Below are 16,634 nucleotides of genomic sequence, written 5' to 3'. Positions count from 1 at the left end.
GCCTATCTTCCCCCAGTTTGTGGATCACTCTGGGACTTTGATGTAAGTAAGACTTGAAATGTAAGATGACTTGAAACACTTTATTTTTAATCTGGTTTGTGTGGGCAAAAGTGGTAGTGGTCTATAGACTGTAAGACACGCACACTTTTTCCGTTCAGAATGTAGAGGGCTAGACACGGTGTGTAGGCCTTCCTGCTTAAAGCAAGGCAGAAGTGCACATGCCCAGATGCAGAAATATAGGTGCTCAGGGAACTTCTGCAACAAAAATGTAGGGTGCTGTGTGAGTTTAAGGCACCTACAGGGTTCGGCAGCCGCTGAGTGGGGTTTTTGTGGATTGTAGTGATGCCTAAATCTGGATTTAAGTTCCTCTGTGGATCTTGGCTTAAGTTTCCAGCTTTTTTCCCCTTTCCTTGAGCTTGCAGGAGCCCCTCTGTCTGAGCACTGCACCGCTGTGGCACTGCATGTGGCAACCAGGAGCAGTCACTCCCCAGGATTCTTCCCCTCGGGCTCAAACACCAGAGTTATCCTCCAGAAAGTCAGCAGTCCTGATCACCACATCACCTCCCCTGCTTGGAGGCCGTAGAGCTCAGGTGCAGCGTGGAGAACCCATAGCAGCCCATCCCAAAGAATCCACTCGTCTGGAACATCCCTTCCCCATGGGGCCTCAGGTTCTCTTGGAGTTTGAAGGCCCACACTCTGCTCTCTTTAAGGCTGTAAAGCCCTGCCCCCGGTAGGAGCATGGAGCAGAAATCCTACAAGACGAACTGGCTGAATCAAGCGGAGTTCTTGAATTCTCTTCCCTACTCCTGGGAGGGCTTTACTGCAAGGGCGTGTGGAGTTGGGCCTAGCAAAGTAACTCATATGGAAGTTGGAAAGATAAGTGACTGTCACCTGAGCGTCCCTTCCCTGGGGAGGTGTTTCTCAAATGACAGTTAAGATCCACGTGAAGTGGGAAGGTTTGACTTCAGCGTGTCATGCTTCCTCTGAAGTGTTAGGTATGTCCTGGGCAGAGGTCAATGATACTGCATGTGGGCCATTGGTCTATGCTGTTACGGCAGTTCCTGGGTCCTATAGGAAGTAGCCAGGATGAGATGCTGTTAGATGAAGGGTCCAGCTGCACCTGGTGGAATGAAGCACTTGTCATGCCTTCATTAATGACATGGAAATGGATCAAGCTGTCTAAACCAATGGCCAAAGTGTTTCCAACACAGACTGAGAGGGGATGGCAGGAGGAGCTGACAATCACAATGTGTTGACAATCACAGTCAGCAGCAGTTGGGTTCCTAGTGTAGTCCCTGCTGCTTATTTCTTTGATTTTCCTCTCCCCCGTTAAAATAATAGCATGGACCAGGTCTTGTCCTGGAATGTGATCTACTCCTGCTTAGGAGTGCAATATTGTAAACTATGGTACTAATGATAACATCATAGCTGCTTGGCTGCTGACACTTTACTATGCTACTCACAGGCTCATGGAGTTTTTCTTTGCATTATGTTTTGTGCCATCTTTTAGCTGAGCCATAGGCAATTTGTGTTAGGAAGAGATTGGATTTGGGATCTTGTGTTAATACATCAGGTACTGGTGTCTTTTCTAGCAGGTTCTGCTCTTTGTGTATCTGGCAACACTTTTCCTGGTGACAGTCTTTAGATTTAGACTCTGTTGTGGACCCTTTAGCTGACTTGAAACACTTTATTTTTAATCTGGTTTGTGTGGGCAATGGTGGTGGTATATAGACTGTAAGACACGCACACTTTTTCCGTTCAGAGTGTAGAGGGCTAGACAAGGTGTGTAGGCCTTCCTGTATCTGTAGATTTCCTCTTGAGTGGAAAGGACTGAAAGGTCAGAGTTCCTTTGACGACTTCACTGTTGACCAGCATCTCTAGTTGCAATTCGAAGATAGCAAAGCACATACTGGACTTGATTCTCTCCCCTTGCTTTCCAGTCCCAAAGGGTTTGCTGCATCATACGACTTACGCTTGGAATGTCTGTGATTGATGAAGCAACTGGGGAACGATCTACTTGCAGCAGAAACATTCCAAGTATACCAGCACGTGGAAGGCCACCTGATATAGCTGAATGCTGGGTAGCACTGGTGGTGCATTTCAGTATCTTCAGAGTTGAATCCCCATTCCATGTTATGTACACGCGAGCCTTGTAATAGTGTAGAGATAACACTTGATACCTGTCAAACTAGACAGCTGGATAGTTTCATGTGTTCTTTTCCTGAAAGGTCAGGCTACTACTTCCTGATCAATGGGAGAATTACCATCTCCTAGTGCTTCATTCTCCTTCCTCTATGGTGCAACAGGAGACCTTCAGGCACCTTTAAGGGGAGATGGGCCCAGTCGCACCTGTGACTAGTTAGCTGCCTCCCAGTTGATGCCAGGGGACAAATGATTGCCTGAATGCACCTGGTCCTTATAGAGGCCCACAAATGATCAGTTGGGCTGGTGAACTACAAGGAGTAGAAAATGGAGCCCTGGCTCTTGGATGGGTCCTAGGTAAATGGACTGGGGAAGAAAAGCATTGTAGTGCATAGAAAGGTTCCTATAGAAATCCCTGGGTCAGGGCACTGGCTGAGAGAGGTGAGAGAAAAGTCCCTGGGACTGTAGCCCGGGTAGGGCAGAAGAACTTCTTTATTTTGATATTTTGCCTAAGTATCTGGTTAACCAATAACTTGTGCCCGGAGGCCAGGGCTGGAAGTAGTCACTGGTGTAGCACTGATCTTTCTCAAGCTGGTAAGAGAGTCCACTAGCTTACACCTTCCTTCTAAAAAGTGAATCTTAGTCTCTTTTATATTTTCAGTAACTAAAAGCTGAACCTGATTTCTATTTACATAGCTACTTGCGTGAATTTGATGAGTTCAGTTTGGATTCTGAATCATTTTAATTCCCAGTGATGGGCGATGACTTTTCCTCCCTTTCCAGACCGTTGCATTTGACTGAGCTAATCACCTTAGCATTAGACTCAGAACTTCTTAGTGTGGAGCAGTAAGCAGCTCCTGAGTTTGTCTGTTGGGCTGCTGTTAGTGGGACAGATGTAAGTTACAGAAACACAAGGCTGATTTTTCTCCCTCTACCTCCCAACGCCAGATTCTCTGGAAATGAAGATCTCTCTCTCTCTCAAACCCGATGGAGTGGCCAGTTTGGAAATGCCAGCATCTTCAGGATTGTCCCCGTTCCCACCCTGCCCCCATCTTCAGTTTGTTATCAGCGCCTAGTACATTGTTCTGGTCCTTTAGCTAGTGCCAACTATAGAGCCTTTGCTATAGTGTCAGCTAGCCTCTGCTCTCGAAGCGTCTTGCAAACGCTAATGAGTGAAGCCTACCTACAGTCACTCTGATGGCTCCACTCTGCTGAGTAATAATGGGAGTACTTACGGAGGGAGGGCACAGAATCAGGTGCTGGGGTCAGTAAGTATTACATAGGGGAGACTGAGGTGCAGAGGCATTAAGTGACTTGCACAAGGTCATGTAGGAAGCCTGTGGCGGGGCTATCAATAGAATCCATATTGCTTGAAACCCAGTCCTGTGAAAAGTACTAGCCTCAAGACAATCCCTCCTCTCTGTGTGGGCTTTAATACAGACTTTGGACCTGACTTTGGTCTCACCCATATCTTATACTGGGGTGGCTCCCTTGTCTTCAGTGGAATTATTCTTGAATAGCATTGGTATGAGATCAGAATCTGCCCCTTTGTTGTATGTCTCTGTTAATCTGTCACTCACTTTATAATTTATGAATGGCTGGGTTCATGTTTCCTTCCACTCTGTGCTCCTTCAGCTGTTCAGTTATCCCATTACAAACTCTTGCAGATGTCTTGCATCTGTTGGGACATGTGGCTATGACTGGAGTACTCTGTTTTTGATGGCATAGTATTGACACAGAGCCACGCTTCTCTTTTAAATGGGAGGCTAAAACTTTGCTGCATTAGCATTTCATGCATTGTTTGTATGGAATGAGCAGGTAGAATTGTGGGAGGACTGAACTTAGCACCTTTGTCTGGAGTAGTTGCCAACTCTAGGTGTAAATTGAATGGAAAAATGCAAGTTGGAGGCATGGAACTTACCCCTAGTTGCTTAGCCTAGTTGTAAATGTGCTAAAACAGAGGCTCTCAAACTGTAGCAACCCGAGGACCCCCATTTTGATGTAAAAATTTTTGTGGACCCCCAAGCGCCCCGCTCAGCCCCAAACCCTGCCCCCATGCCACCCCTTCCGCCAAGGCCCCACCCCTGCCCCACTTCTTCCTGCCCCCGCTCCACCCCTGCCCCTCCTCTTCCACCCTTTCTGCCCCCTTGCCTGAGTGCATCCCATCCCTGCTCCTCTCCCTCCCTCCCAACACCTCCGTCACGCCAGGGAACCAAGAGTACTCCAGGGGGTCCGCCGGCCCCACTGATCAACTCCTCCCCCTCCCTCCCTCAACTCCTCCCCTCCCTCCCAACTCCTCCTGCACATCGCTGAACAGCTGTTCCCTAGCTTGCAGGAAGCACTGGGAGGGAGGGGAAGGAGCTGATCAGCGGGGCCGGCGGATCCCCTGGAGTACCCTTGCGGACCCCAGTCTCAGAAATGGTGTGCTAAAAGATGTTAATTTATAATGATCTTATCCAGCTAGTGTTACTCAAGGTATAAAACAATAAAGCGCATTGAGATTTTTAGCTTTTGGAGTTCTTTGTTTATAAGACAGTCCTCAGATATAAATTTCAGAAGTTCACTTGGATTCCATGGACCAAATTCATCCCTAGCATAACTGTAATGATCCATGGAGTTATTCCAAAGACTAATTTGGCCCTATGTATTTAACTCAAAGTCTCTGTCTCTGAGTAAGTACACAGATGATGTGAACTACACTATAGAGAATATAATTGTATTATTATTATTTGGAGGAAGGTTTCCACAGGCTATTTCTGCTTGTGATGCACTCCCCTATAGGTGATGTTCTGCAGGGAGTAGTGAGTAGCTGTCCACCAAGAGTCAGTGCCTCTGAAGCCAAACGGTACGTGTTCCCTTGGTATTCGAATGAGAGCGGCAAAGGGTGCTTCAGAAAGTAGGGTCCCTGTCACTTCGCTTCCTGCATGTGGCAAGGAGAAGAGAGACTCTCAGTGGGGACAGCACAGGAGAAAGAGACTAATGGGTTTCTGAAACTAAAATTTCCTGAGGAGACACAGGACCTTTGGTCTGACAGCTCTGTCAAGATATGTTAATAGTAAATGGTGCAACAGTACTAACCTGGGGTGACATCCTGGCTCTATCTATGGTACTTATATGCCCCCCCACCCCAATTGCCTTAGTATCTGAGCACTCCACAATCTTTACTGTGTTTATCCTCACAACGCCCCTGTGAGGTAGGGAAGTGCTGTTGTCCTGTTTTACACACGGGGAACAGAGGCCCAGTGATTTGTCTGTACCCAGGTCTCCCAAGGCCTAGGCTAGTGCCACAGCCACAAGACCACCCTTCCTCCCTATTCTGCTCTATGGAAATCATGAGCAAAACTTCATCAGAGCTAGGTTTTAACCTCTGGTATTTATTTAAGACACTGGCTTTTGTAATTGCTTGCATATTGCAAATAGAATAACACCTGCCCACGCAGTGTTGATAATTTTCAGCATTCGAGCTCTCTACTGTCATTTAAACTTGCTAAGCAAACTCCTGGCTGTTTGAAGCTTATACTAAAAATTTACTTAAATATGTGTTATCTGCTGGCTAGCTTTTAGATCCATTCTTTTCGTCAAACACAGAACCTATTCACCACTTCCTTTCCCTATCCCCCGACTGCTGGAATTAGAACTAACAAGGTTTTCAGTGCAATTACCTGTACCCCTCTGTAGATATTCAGGTAATCTGATCTACATGGAGAACTTGTCCTTCTAACAACTAGATGTGTCTGGCACAGTGTCTTTCCTGATCAGCATCTTGACTCTGTGCTGGATTGCCCAGCTCAGGACTCTGGAACTATATCAGCCTCAGCAAGTGCCTAATCCTGGGAGGGGCTGAGCACCTGCTGTTTCCATTGACTTCAGTGGTAGTGGGGGTGTGGTCTCTGGGGTGGGGCCGAGGATGAAGGGTTTGGGGTGAAGAAGGGGGCTCGGGAAGCTCTCAGAAGTGGTAACATGTCCCTCTGGCCCCGAGTCACAGAGGCGGCCGGGGGGACTCTGCGTGCTGCCCCTGTCCGCAGGGTTCCCGGCCAAAGGGAGCTGCGGAGCTGGTGCTTGGCGTGAGGGCAGCGCACAGAGTCTCGATGGTGGCCCCTGTGCCTCGGAGCCACAGGGACATGCTGGCTGCTCCCAGAAGCTGCACGGAGCCGGGGCAGGCAGAGAGCCAGGGCAGGCAAGAAGCTTGCCTTGGCATTGCTGCGCCACTGGCTGGACTTTTAATGGCCCAGTCAGCGGTGCTGACCGGAGCCACCAGGGTCCCTTTTCGACTGGGCGTTCCAGTCGAAAACTGGACGCCTGGCAACCCTACCCCTTTTTCCCGCCCCATCCTCCAACATGCCCCTTCCTTCTCTTTCTGCTGGAATAGGAGGGTGACTCATAAAGCTGCTTCTACCACTCTTCTGGTAGTGGAGAAGGTGAATTCTCGGCAGGGTTTGCCCTAAGAGACTGGAGAGGCTGGCCCACAGATTTCTCTTGCGTTATATTGGTTTTCAGACCTACATGGGAAATATTTGTCTCAGTGTTACCTGTCCAGGGCATCCATGTGTCTCTTGTTTGCTCTAGTTAACAGTCTTTCCCTGGCAGTTTTGCGGAGCTGAGAAGAAAGTTGAAGAGTGGCCTGTCTGGAGTTAAGCTATTTAACTTCTACTAATCTGTTTTGCTTCCAGGCTTTATTGTAAGAGGCTTTCAGCCCGAGGTGCCTGCTTTGCTTGGCGTATCACAAACAACAAATGTTACCCTTGAATGTGTGAACTGAATTCTGTCACAGCATGAAGGGCCAAATCCAGGTCTGAGCAGCCTGGGTGCATTGGGAGGAAGAGGTTGAGAGGGCTCAGGAAGCTGTAACAGGTGGCTTGTGCTTTGGGAGCAGAAGTGGGGGAGGCCAACCAGCACTGCCGTCAGCACTAGTAGCCTCAGAGATGTGTGTCTTGGTGAGGAGCCGGTCTTACTGGATGGTGCCTGTGGAGCTATTTGCAAAGAAGCGCTTGCTGCCCAGTGCCCTGGAGTCATTCCCCATAGGCATAGTGCCTCTGCAGCCACCTTCCCCCCCCCACACTTCCCCCGTGGCACTGCCTGTAGGTTCCCTGTCTGTCTGAGCACACAGAGAGTTGGGTTTGAAAGTATTATTGCATGGCTTGAGCTGTAAGTGCTTGGAAATTCAGTGTGGGCTGGAGCATGGAGAGCTCCGCAGAAAACAAACTTCTGTTTTCCCCTTGCTGCCCAGTCCTACAGGGTGCTGAGCACCGCCTGTGAAATGCTGAACCTCCTCAGCAACCACTGAAGTCAGGGAAAGTTGAAGGTGCTCAGTGTCTTGCAGGATTAGGTCCTTGGTTGCTACCTTGGGGGGAAATTGTCTGCTGTGTGGTTCTGAGACACAGCGGAGTTCCTTGCCTGGCCTTCCTGGGTTCCAGGCAGACCCATCCTTCATGCTTTAACATAATTGATAGTGGAATGGTTTCAAGCATAACAATCCTGCAAATCTGACCTTTCCTGAGCCATTTAGTGTCTGTCTGTGAGGGCCTGTATGTGCCTCACATGCTTGAAAAAAGATAAAAATCATTTTAAACTGCATTCTCTGACTTCACATACATACAAAACTTCACTATCGAGTTGTTCCTAATGGGACACTGTGAGATTATTCATAGCGTGGTAGCATCCAAGCGCCCCAATCAGGATTGGGGTCTCTGTTAGGTGCTGTACAAACATAAAGGGTTGGAGTGCTTGGCGTTGGCCTGAGTCGGCTTCTCTGGAAGTCAATGGGAGTTTTCACATTGGGAGCAGAGTACAGCTAACATGGAGTGCTTTTGAATAGCCCACCCAAAATGAGAGTGTGTCTGTGTAACGTAAAAAGAAAGGGGCGATTTTACTCTTATGTTTACAACCGCATAAATGACTAAACCTGAAATTATTTGAAACAATCCATGTTATTTTTCACCATTTTTACTGTGTGCAGTTCCTGCATTTTGGGCACATTCTGGTCTGTGTGCAGCAGCCCAGTGTCCCAATGGTTGTGTTGCAAGAAGTAAAGGGGAATATTTTGCAGGCAGACACAAAACATTTCTTTGTTTAACTATTTATTTATTTAGGGGGTTTTAACAGGTTTACAAATCCTTGCCATGTAAATATCAGAGACAAAATAATGATCATTATAACAGTGAGCTTTTGTTAAGTGAGACCTTATAGATTGATTGATCACTTTATTTAACATAGCGTTGCCATAATAGTGAATGAGTCTCTTTACACTACCCACATTGATGTTGAAAAATATTTTTCTCCTCATAAAGCTATTTTAAAAAATCCTTAACATACATGAATTTTCCATACAAGTATTAACAAATCTGATTTATAACCTGTGTTTGTTACCATTAAAAGACACATTTGTGTTTAGTCAATGTCTTATTGTTTGGTGGTTTATTTATTTATTTTTTTTAATTTTTTTTTGGTTCAAACTCCAAAAATGGTAACCATACATTATAAATGTCTTGATCCTAGGCTGTCGTATTTTCTATTGAAAGGATTTCCCATACTTTATTTCTCCATGTCACTGATGTTGGAGGATCCGTGTGTATGTGTGTGTTTTTATTTTATTTTTTTCTTTGAAAAAGGACTGATCACCCATCTGGCTGCCAGTAGCAATTGTCTAAAATGTATAGTTTGGGTCTAACCTGTCTGAGTCTTCTAAACACCTTGGGTGAAAGGACCTATTGAAACTGGTAGGAGTTTTGCTATTGGCATGAACAATGTGAAGATTTCACCCACTTTTTCTGAACATTGCTTTCCTGACACCCAACCCATGGATGTGTGAATTGCTCAATCTGTGTGAATACAATTATTAAAAATTCACATTGTCTACTTGAGATTAGGTTTATAATGATTGCAGTTGTTACTTGTTCAGTTCAGCATTCAAACTAGTTTAAAATGATAAACTGGAGTTCAAATGTATTAGGCAATCGGAATTGGGTACAGCTGCAGTATAGTAGTTTACTGAAGGGATTTGCAGGAAATGTTCAGGAATTTGGGAAACAATCGGAAACTATTCTACCATCACAAGGTATGGGGAGGTAATTCTTAAGGCCAATTCTGCCTTCAAATACGTGGGTGCAGTTCCCAAAGGGCTCCAATCCATTTACTCCTCAGTTTTTTCTCCCATGGAATTGTATCATGTATCTGATGGTAGAATTGGGCCCTAAGACCTATATATTCAAAACCTGTGGTGATTTTGGGTGCCCACCCTGTGATACTTTAAAGGAACCCTTTTTTCCCCCGGAAGTGCTGGTTGCCCACTCTCTGAAAACCAGGCACCTTTAAGGTGTCTCAAGCAGGCACCCAAAAATGGACTCCCCAGAATTGCTAGACACTTTTGAAAAGTTTGGCCTAGTATTTTAAATAAACAGCTCCTCCTGAACTTGGTTCCCTAGTACAAGTGCTTTATGCTTAACAAATTGGAATGTCTGTAATGCAGGGATACTGGTGTCTGGCTACTGCCTTCTGCAGTGCTTTGTGAAGTTACAGCTTTTTAAAATTTGTTTATTTCTTGTGTCATGTTAATTCATTAATCACCCGCACAAAAGGATGAAGAATGCTAGGTAAAATAATGAGCCCTATAATGCTGGCACAGAAACAGCTTTAGTGAATATCCTGGGGAGGTTCTAGACTGGCAGTGAGGGGCAGAGACTGAGGTGCGTCTCCTCAAGGCAGTGATACAACATTCTTTGTTTGATTTGGTGAAATTGGCTTTAAGTGGGCATGGAGCTAGAACTGACCTTGAAGATGGTCCTGTCCGAAAAGGCTTGAACCGGTGAATGGCTGAGTCCTTCTTGTGAGCCACTGCATGTCCCAAAGTCCCACTGAAAACTAACTGGGTTGAGAATAATTGGCACCTCAAAGGTTATTGTAAACTAGTGAGCTCTCTGACCAGCCTGCTGACCAAAGAACACTCTCCAGCCACAGGGTGCCAGTCCCTTTCTTCATGGCTTCAGTTATTTCTTCAAAATAAAAACTAGTTAACATAATCTGAACATATCAATTTTGCCCTTTAACCCAACCCAGCGCTTACAGGATTGCACTGCACAGGCTGTCTGCCTGAGATTCTCTCATGAACTGGAGGGCAGATTTTTAAAGGTATTTAGGTGCCTAGTGGAATTTACAAAAAGCTCCTAACTCCCATTGACTTCCAAAATCTGGCCCCAACTGATCTTCAAGCTGTCACCTGAGCCCTAGCCCCACAGCCGCAGCAAGGAGGCAGCTAATTAGTCACAGGTGAGGGCAGCCCCCTCTCCGCCTCCCATGACCATTATGATGTGGCAGGACAGTATGGCAAAAGCTGAGCCGGGGTGGCCTGATGAATCCTTGAGCTTTGGCCCTGCCAGCGGACTTAGGGTCCAGTGCTGCACTCCGTTAATGAGCCCTGACCACCAGCAGATGGGAAAATGTGTATTGTCAAAGTTGCTCTTTGTCTCTGTTCAGCTCTCTCTCTCTCAAGATGGATAAAACCAGAGATTAAAATTGAAGTTAATACTCTGAAGAGTCTGGAACAAATCCAGCACTGGAATTCCATTAATCTGAGCAAAATTGGTTTTTCTAGTTTTAAAATGCAAACGCTGTTGGTTTCTGTGCCAGGATCTCTCAGTCTAGGATGATATTTAAAGGCTGCCCCTTCCTCATGCCAGTGGTCCCACCAGAGTAGATGCAGGGTAACTCCAATGAACGGATAGTTCACATTGTTGTAACTGAGCTCAGAATCTGCACTATTTGCATGGGGCTGATTGCTTTCATATGGGGTTTGCACTATCGGGCCCTTAAATCTGAATTGTATCCCTTTAAGCGCCTGCCTTGAGAGCCAAATTGTTCTAGCTGTTGTCCTGGAAGCAATAACCTATGTCATCTTTTTATCCTTCTTTGTTTTCAGCCTTCAGTGCCACCAGTGCCAAACTACAGGCTCTCCATGTCTATCCCAGAATGGCTTCAAGCAATACAGAATTACATGAAGATGCTGCAGTATCCTTCTTGAGTTGGGCAGCAGAGTCATTACACTCTGCACTGAACCCACGGGGTAACTTACTGAAACACGAGGCTGCCGCAAAGGCAGAGGATAATTCAGGAGGGCAAAAACTCCCACTCTGCCAGCTTTGTGAGGGACCAAAGCGTTGAGCTCCTCATTCTGGTCTTCAGGGCCACACAATTAGCCCTAAGTGACACTGAGCAGAATTTAACTGAAGTGCCAACTCTCTAGATGAATAGGAATGTTCTGAAGAACCTCATAAGCCAACTTCAAAATGATCAACATTCACGGTGCCTGGAGAAATATATTCCAGCCTCTCCTGATAGCTCACTTTCAGTTGGCATTGCCAGTGTCCACCCCTTTCCTAACCTAGCTGCAGCCTGTGATTACAGTGTTTTCCCCTCCAGGCTGAATCCGACCCTCACCTTCTCAGCCACAGCTCATGCTTTTCGCTGAGGGAGGGATTCGACTGCCCCCGGGCCAGGAGGTGGGCTGCACTTGCTCAGCTACCTGGGGGTGGACTCCAGAGGGGCATGCAAGAGGCCTTCTTCTCCCCTCAACTTGAGCCACTGCTCAAGCAAAACACACAGATGGAGTCCCCTGCTGCATTAGTGCTTGGGGACTTTTGCTGCTGCTCTCCCCACCCTGAAGCAAAGTGCAGGAACGGCAATAGAGACCTGGTCCTGACCTCTCCAAACCAACCCCCCTAATGAGGCCTGCACGTTTGTGAGCGTGCCCTAGAGTAGTGCTTGATGCTTAGGGGAGGGCCACGTCTCAGTTTCTTGCCTTTTGTGGATTTAATCAGAACCTGACATGCATTTCTTCCCCTTCTCTCCCCACCGCGGAACATTGATTGTGTTTCCACAGCACATAGGCAGCATGATGGAATGAGCAGTCACTGGCCAGAATATTTACTCCTGGGGGAATTCTGTACCACTGCGCATGCACAGAATTTGTCCCCCGCAGATTCCTTTGCTTCCTCACAGAAAATTAACTTTCTGACAGGAAGCAAAGGGAAGCCACAAGAGCGGTCATGCGACCCTTCCCAGCAGTATGTTTTGGGTGCTCAAGGCAGCCAGCAGAGAGGTAAATCACTGTGGGGCAGGGGGCGGGACTGGAGAAGACCCGGCTGGTGGCTCCTAACCTGCGCCAGGCTCAGCTGTTAGTCCTGGATAGGCAGGGGAGGACGGGACTCCCTGTCCCCCTGCACGGCATCTGGGGCCATGTCAGACCCATCCCCAGATATCTGCCCCAGCTGTAGGGAGCTCTGCAAACTGCTCCCACCCCTCTGTGCTTCCTGCACTCATCGCTCCTCAGCTGCAAGGGGAGAGATCCTGGTACAGGGAGCTGCTCCCCCATCTGCCCAACCTCCGTGCATCCAGACCCCCTCATACTAGACCCTCCCGCCGAGCCTCATGCCCCCACATCTAGAACCCCCCCCATGAGCCCCACTCCCCCTGCACTTAGACCACCTCGACGAGCCACCCACACCCAGATTGCCACCCTACCAAACCCCAACCAGCTGCACTTGGATCCCCACCCCAGAACCTCACTCCCCCAGCATCTGGACCTCCCACACAGAGCCCTTTCAACCCACATCTGGATGCCCCCACACTAAGCCCTCCACACTTGGATCCTGCATTGCTGAGCCTGCCTTCCCACACCTGCTGCACCTGGCATGGAGGGGTAGGGCCTTTGGGTGTTTCTGGGGTAGGTCCAGTCCTTGCGCTGTGTTAGGATTGGGTGCAGCCTCACCGCTGAGTCCATATCCTGGTGGGAGGGCTGGGGGGGGCTTCACAGTCGTCTCCCATCTCTGTGCAGCCAGTGGCCTGTGCTCCCCAATGAGCCTCCACATTTATTTGACAAATAAAATGTGCAGAATTTTAAAATATTGTGCGCAGAATTTTTAATTTTTTGGTGCAGAATGCCCTCAGGAGTCAATATTGAATTAGCTTCTTTCATCTTGCTCCATTTGCCAGTTATTTCTCTCCTCTTGTAACTTTTTGATCTTTATTTGGCAGAAAGGCAGTGGAGGTAGAAACAAAGGTGCATGAGGGGCTGGTGAGCATTTGGAGGAAAAACAGACAGTTGGAAGAGTATCTAAAAATAGCAGGAGGTTTGGTAGGCCAGACAGAGCAGCAATAAAGATCAAAGCACCAGCAGAAGATACAGCAGCAGCTGAACCCGAGAGGGAGAGGCATGGCTAACCTGTTGTTTAGAGAACACGTATATTGGGCTAGGTTTGGACATGGAATTTCTTTACTTGTTGGTGCATGATTGCTACTCAGACACAGTGAGCTCTGCTAATGCGCATTAAAGGGCGGAACGGCATGATGCAGACAGGAGGCTCTGTCACACTATGAAATGCATATGTGGGATTTTTAATTTTTCAAAAGTAGACACCACTCTACTTGGTAGGTGCTAGAGATGGCCTTGAGAACTCAAAGTTTGGATCCAGATCGAAACAGGCTTCAAAGTCTGCTGGGTTTCAAATGCAGGGTTTTGGTTTCTCACTGAAGGCTATCATGCCACTCTGTTTTACTCAGAATGCTCTGAGTAAGGGCAACACACCTCAGAGCTCAGGCTCTGTTTTGTCTGTAGGGCCTGATTTTCATCAGTGCTCCGCATCCACAACTCCAGCTGAAGTCAGTGGGAGCTGCGGGTGCTCAGTTGTTCTGAAAATTCACACCACTGGTGCTGAGAGTCAGGGCTACGTTCAGTTAAATGGTCATGACATTTTGTTTTTCCACTAGTGCGATGTGTGCTTGTGGCTCATTCCCCACCGCATATTGTTAACAGATGTTCTCATTGTCTTGCTGTCACAGAGAAGGACTTACATCTGTTTATATGTGGAAATTATCAGCCACATGTTGCCTATAGGGAAACCTACATGAATAGCATGATTCTTTTTGCATGAAGGGCCGCGGTTATGAGCATTCTTAAACAATGAATGAGGTAGACTGTTGATAGATTTATAAACTGTATTTCTCTTTTCCATTGTGATTCTTCCCATTATGATTCTTTCCTCCCCCCCATACTAACAGGAGAAGGGTCTGAGCTGGCCAGAAAATTAATAATTATTTCTTGAAGCATTTGATATTTGGATCAGATTTAACAACTTCTTTCACTTGCATTTCTTCACAGTTGAGAAAATAGAATTAAGTTTTATTTCACATATACAGGATTTAATTTCTGCCATGAGAGTCGGTGGCTTTTTAGTACCTGCTTTATGCTTCCAGCGGAAATTACAATTTGAGAGTGAAAAGAGACTTTCCATCACCTTGGTGAGCTTTGTTGTTTTGTTATCTGACTCTTTCTTAAAGTTACTTTACTTTAAACGACAAAATCCAGATACAATCACACAGGAACTCAGTTCTTTGAAATTAGGAAAACAAGACCTCTAAGTGGGTAAGTGGCATCTGCCTGCCTGCAGATTGGTTTGGTTCTCTTACATTCCTGAGGCTCTGAGATAGTCTAATTCTTTTCCTGGACACATGTATACAGATCCTCAGCTGGTGTAAAGTGACAGAGCTCTGTTGAAGTCATCAGCTAACGATCTGACCCAGGCTTTTTCTCTCCTGTACTTCACTGTGACTAATCATAAATGCCTGGCCCGAGTACAGCTTGCAATTGAGACTGATGGCAGTTCTGGAAATCTGGAATCGATTGAGAAGGTCCAGTCTGGGTCATTATGATGGAAGTCTTCCTTGCTTCCTACTTATATCCTATCTCCCTGTTTATTGCCTCAGACAGTATAACCCCCCCACCTTCCCCATTGTTTGTTTTCCTGTGTGGTGCTGCCCTGTTGACTTCACGGTTCCTTCCGTATGTTCATATGTAAATGGATGTCCCTTGTGCTAGCTTTCATCTGACAGAGAGACAGGTGAATAAACAATCTGACAGGAAACCTGTTTCTCCACCTCTGCTGTGATACAGAAACTAAAAACATATTTTCAGTATACGTCCATGGAACTCCTTTTAGTATCTATATACGTACATTTCACAATGGTATTAACAACCAGTGTGACCCTGGTTTTCATTTAAGGCCTCACATGACGGTCTTTGGTGAATCAGAATGTACCAGTATCAAGATATTCCTGTAACCCCTTGGCAATGATGGGCTCTAATGTGAGTCATTTCCTTTATTTACCCATTTATCTCTATCTTTTTTTAATAAAAGCTGGAAGCACTTAGATTTTTCTCATCATTACCTGCCTGAAAGGGCTTTTCATAAAGTCTGAGAGGAACTTCATTGATGGAGAACAAAATCAACCTGTAGAGAGCTTTGAAGAACACCGCTAAGAGCAGAGTTCCCTCACTTTGTGACTGATGTCAACTTTCTGGGAGCAATGGGCTGCATCTTATTTGCAAATAAATTTACATCACTAATGAGAAGTGTGAACTCAGCCTGTTACCCAGACAAAATTCTCTGTTACTCACACACTCTAGGGGCATCCACCTTTACCCAGTTCCTAGGGCTCAAGGCGTAACCCTCTTAATTTAGGCATCCTCTCTTACCCTTCTGTGAGCTCAGGCATAACCTTATGCTCTAGGGCACCCACCCTTACTCAATTCCTAGGGCTCAGGGCGTAATTTTCTGCAGGTTTGCAGGACCTTTTACTGGTGAAAGAGCCTTACACAGTAAGATCTTTATCCTCTATTAATAATCACTAAAAACAGAATGCACACGCTATACATACAATGCTCACCACGCCCAATAAGACAGGTGAACTTTTCCCTGCTGGCCATTTGGGATCAGGTCCATCTGGGGGACTTCAGTGTCTGCATGGTGTCATTGGCAGAGTGTTGAGGTCTGGCAGCTCTGATGGGGCTGTGTCCTGGAGTTGGTTCATAAAGAACTGCCTTTTGGACCCCGGTTTATACAGTGAAACATGAGTCCTGCTTAGCTATACCTTAACCAATCATTTTACTAACCAATCCTAACAAAATTCTCTAACCAATCATACCCCAGCATCTTCATTAATTTACACCTAGCAAAATTAATTATTTAACAGACCGAACCAATCAAAGAACCAGACAGAGATCATACAGACAAACAATAGGGAAGTGGGGACCATAATGACAAAACAATAAGGAAATGAGGATTTCACAACCACAACTATTGATAAGTGGTTTCTTGCCAGGCAGAATGCTATCAAACTAAGTTTTCTTTAACTATCTTAAGATCTGTTTCTTTATCTGGTGATAGTGGGTGCTATTAGGACAGGGTCTCCTTCTTAACGGCCTGATATTACATTGTTTTAATGTAATTTAGATGGAATGTGAGGATGTAACTTCCTGCTTCTCAGCTAATGGCTGCTGCTCTTTTAACTTGGCTGCAGACGAAGGCCTTAGGCCTTACAATATGGCTATAGGCCTTATCCTTACAAGCCCACTGTAACATTGCTTGTACTGGTCCTTTCTTTGACAGATGAATCAAAGTTACTTGTTTGAAGGTCACCAGCAATAATAGCTGAGATTTGATCAG

At 46.3% G+C, this 16,634-nt stretch overlaps 1 protein-coding gene across 2 annotated transcripts in view; it reads left to right on the top strand.

Annotated features, from left to right (window-relative positions):
- The window catches only part of VASH2 (vasohibin 2), a 68,917-nt gene that overhangs the window by 4,873 nt on the left and 47,410 nt on the right, over window positions 1–16,634 (top strand). For both annotated transcript variants that reach the window (XM_073338932.1, XM_073338933.2), the window contains exons 3-4: window positions 11,054–11,142; window positions 14,498–14,554. In XM_073338932.1, coding sequence (XP_073195033.1) covers window positions 11,054–11,142; window positions 14,498–14,554 — 146 coding nt within the window. The remainder of the gene's footprint in view (window positions 1–11,053; window positions 11,143–14,497; window positions 14,555–16,634) is intronic.

The sequence above is a fragment of the Lepidochelys kempii genome, chromosome 3 (assembly GCF_965140285.1).
Source record: "Lepidochelys kempii isolate rLepKem1 chromosome 3, rLepKem1.hap1, whole genome shotgun sequence".
Classification (NCBI taxonomy): Eukaryota; Metazoa; Chordata; order Testudines; family Cheloniidae; genus Lepidochelys; species Lepidochelys kempii.
The sequence above is the reverse complement of the archived record's forward strand: the minus strand, read 5'-3'. Positions and strand labels throughout refer to the sequence as shown.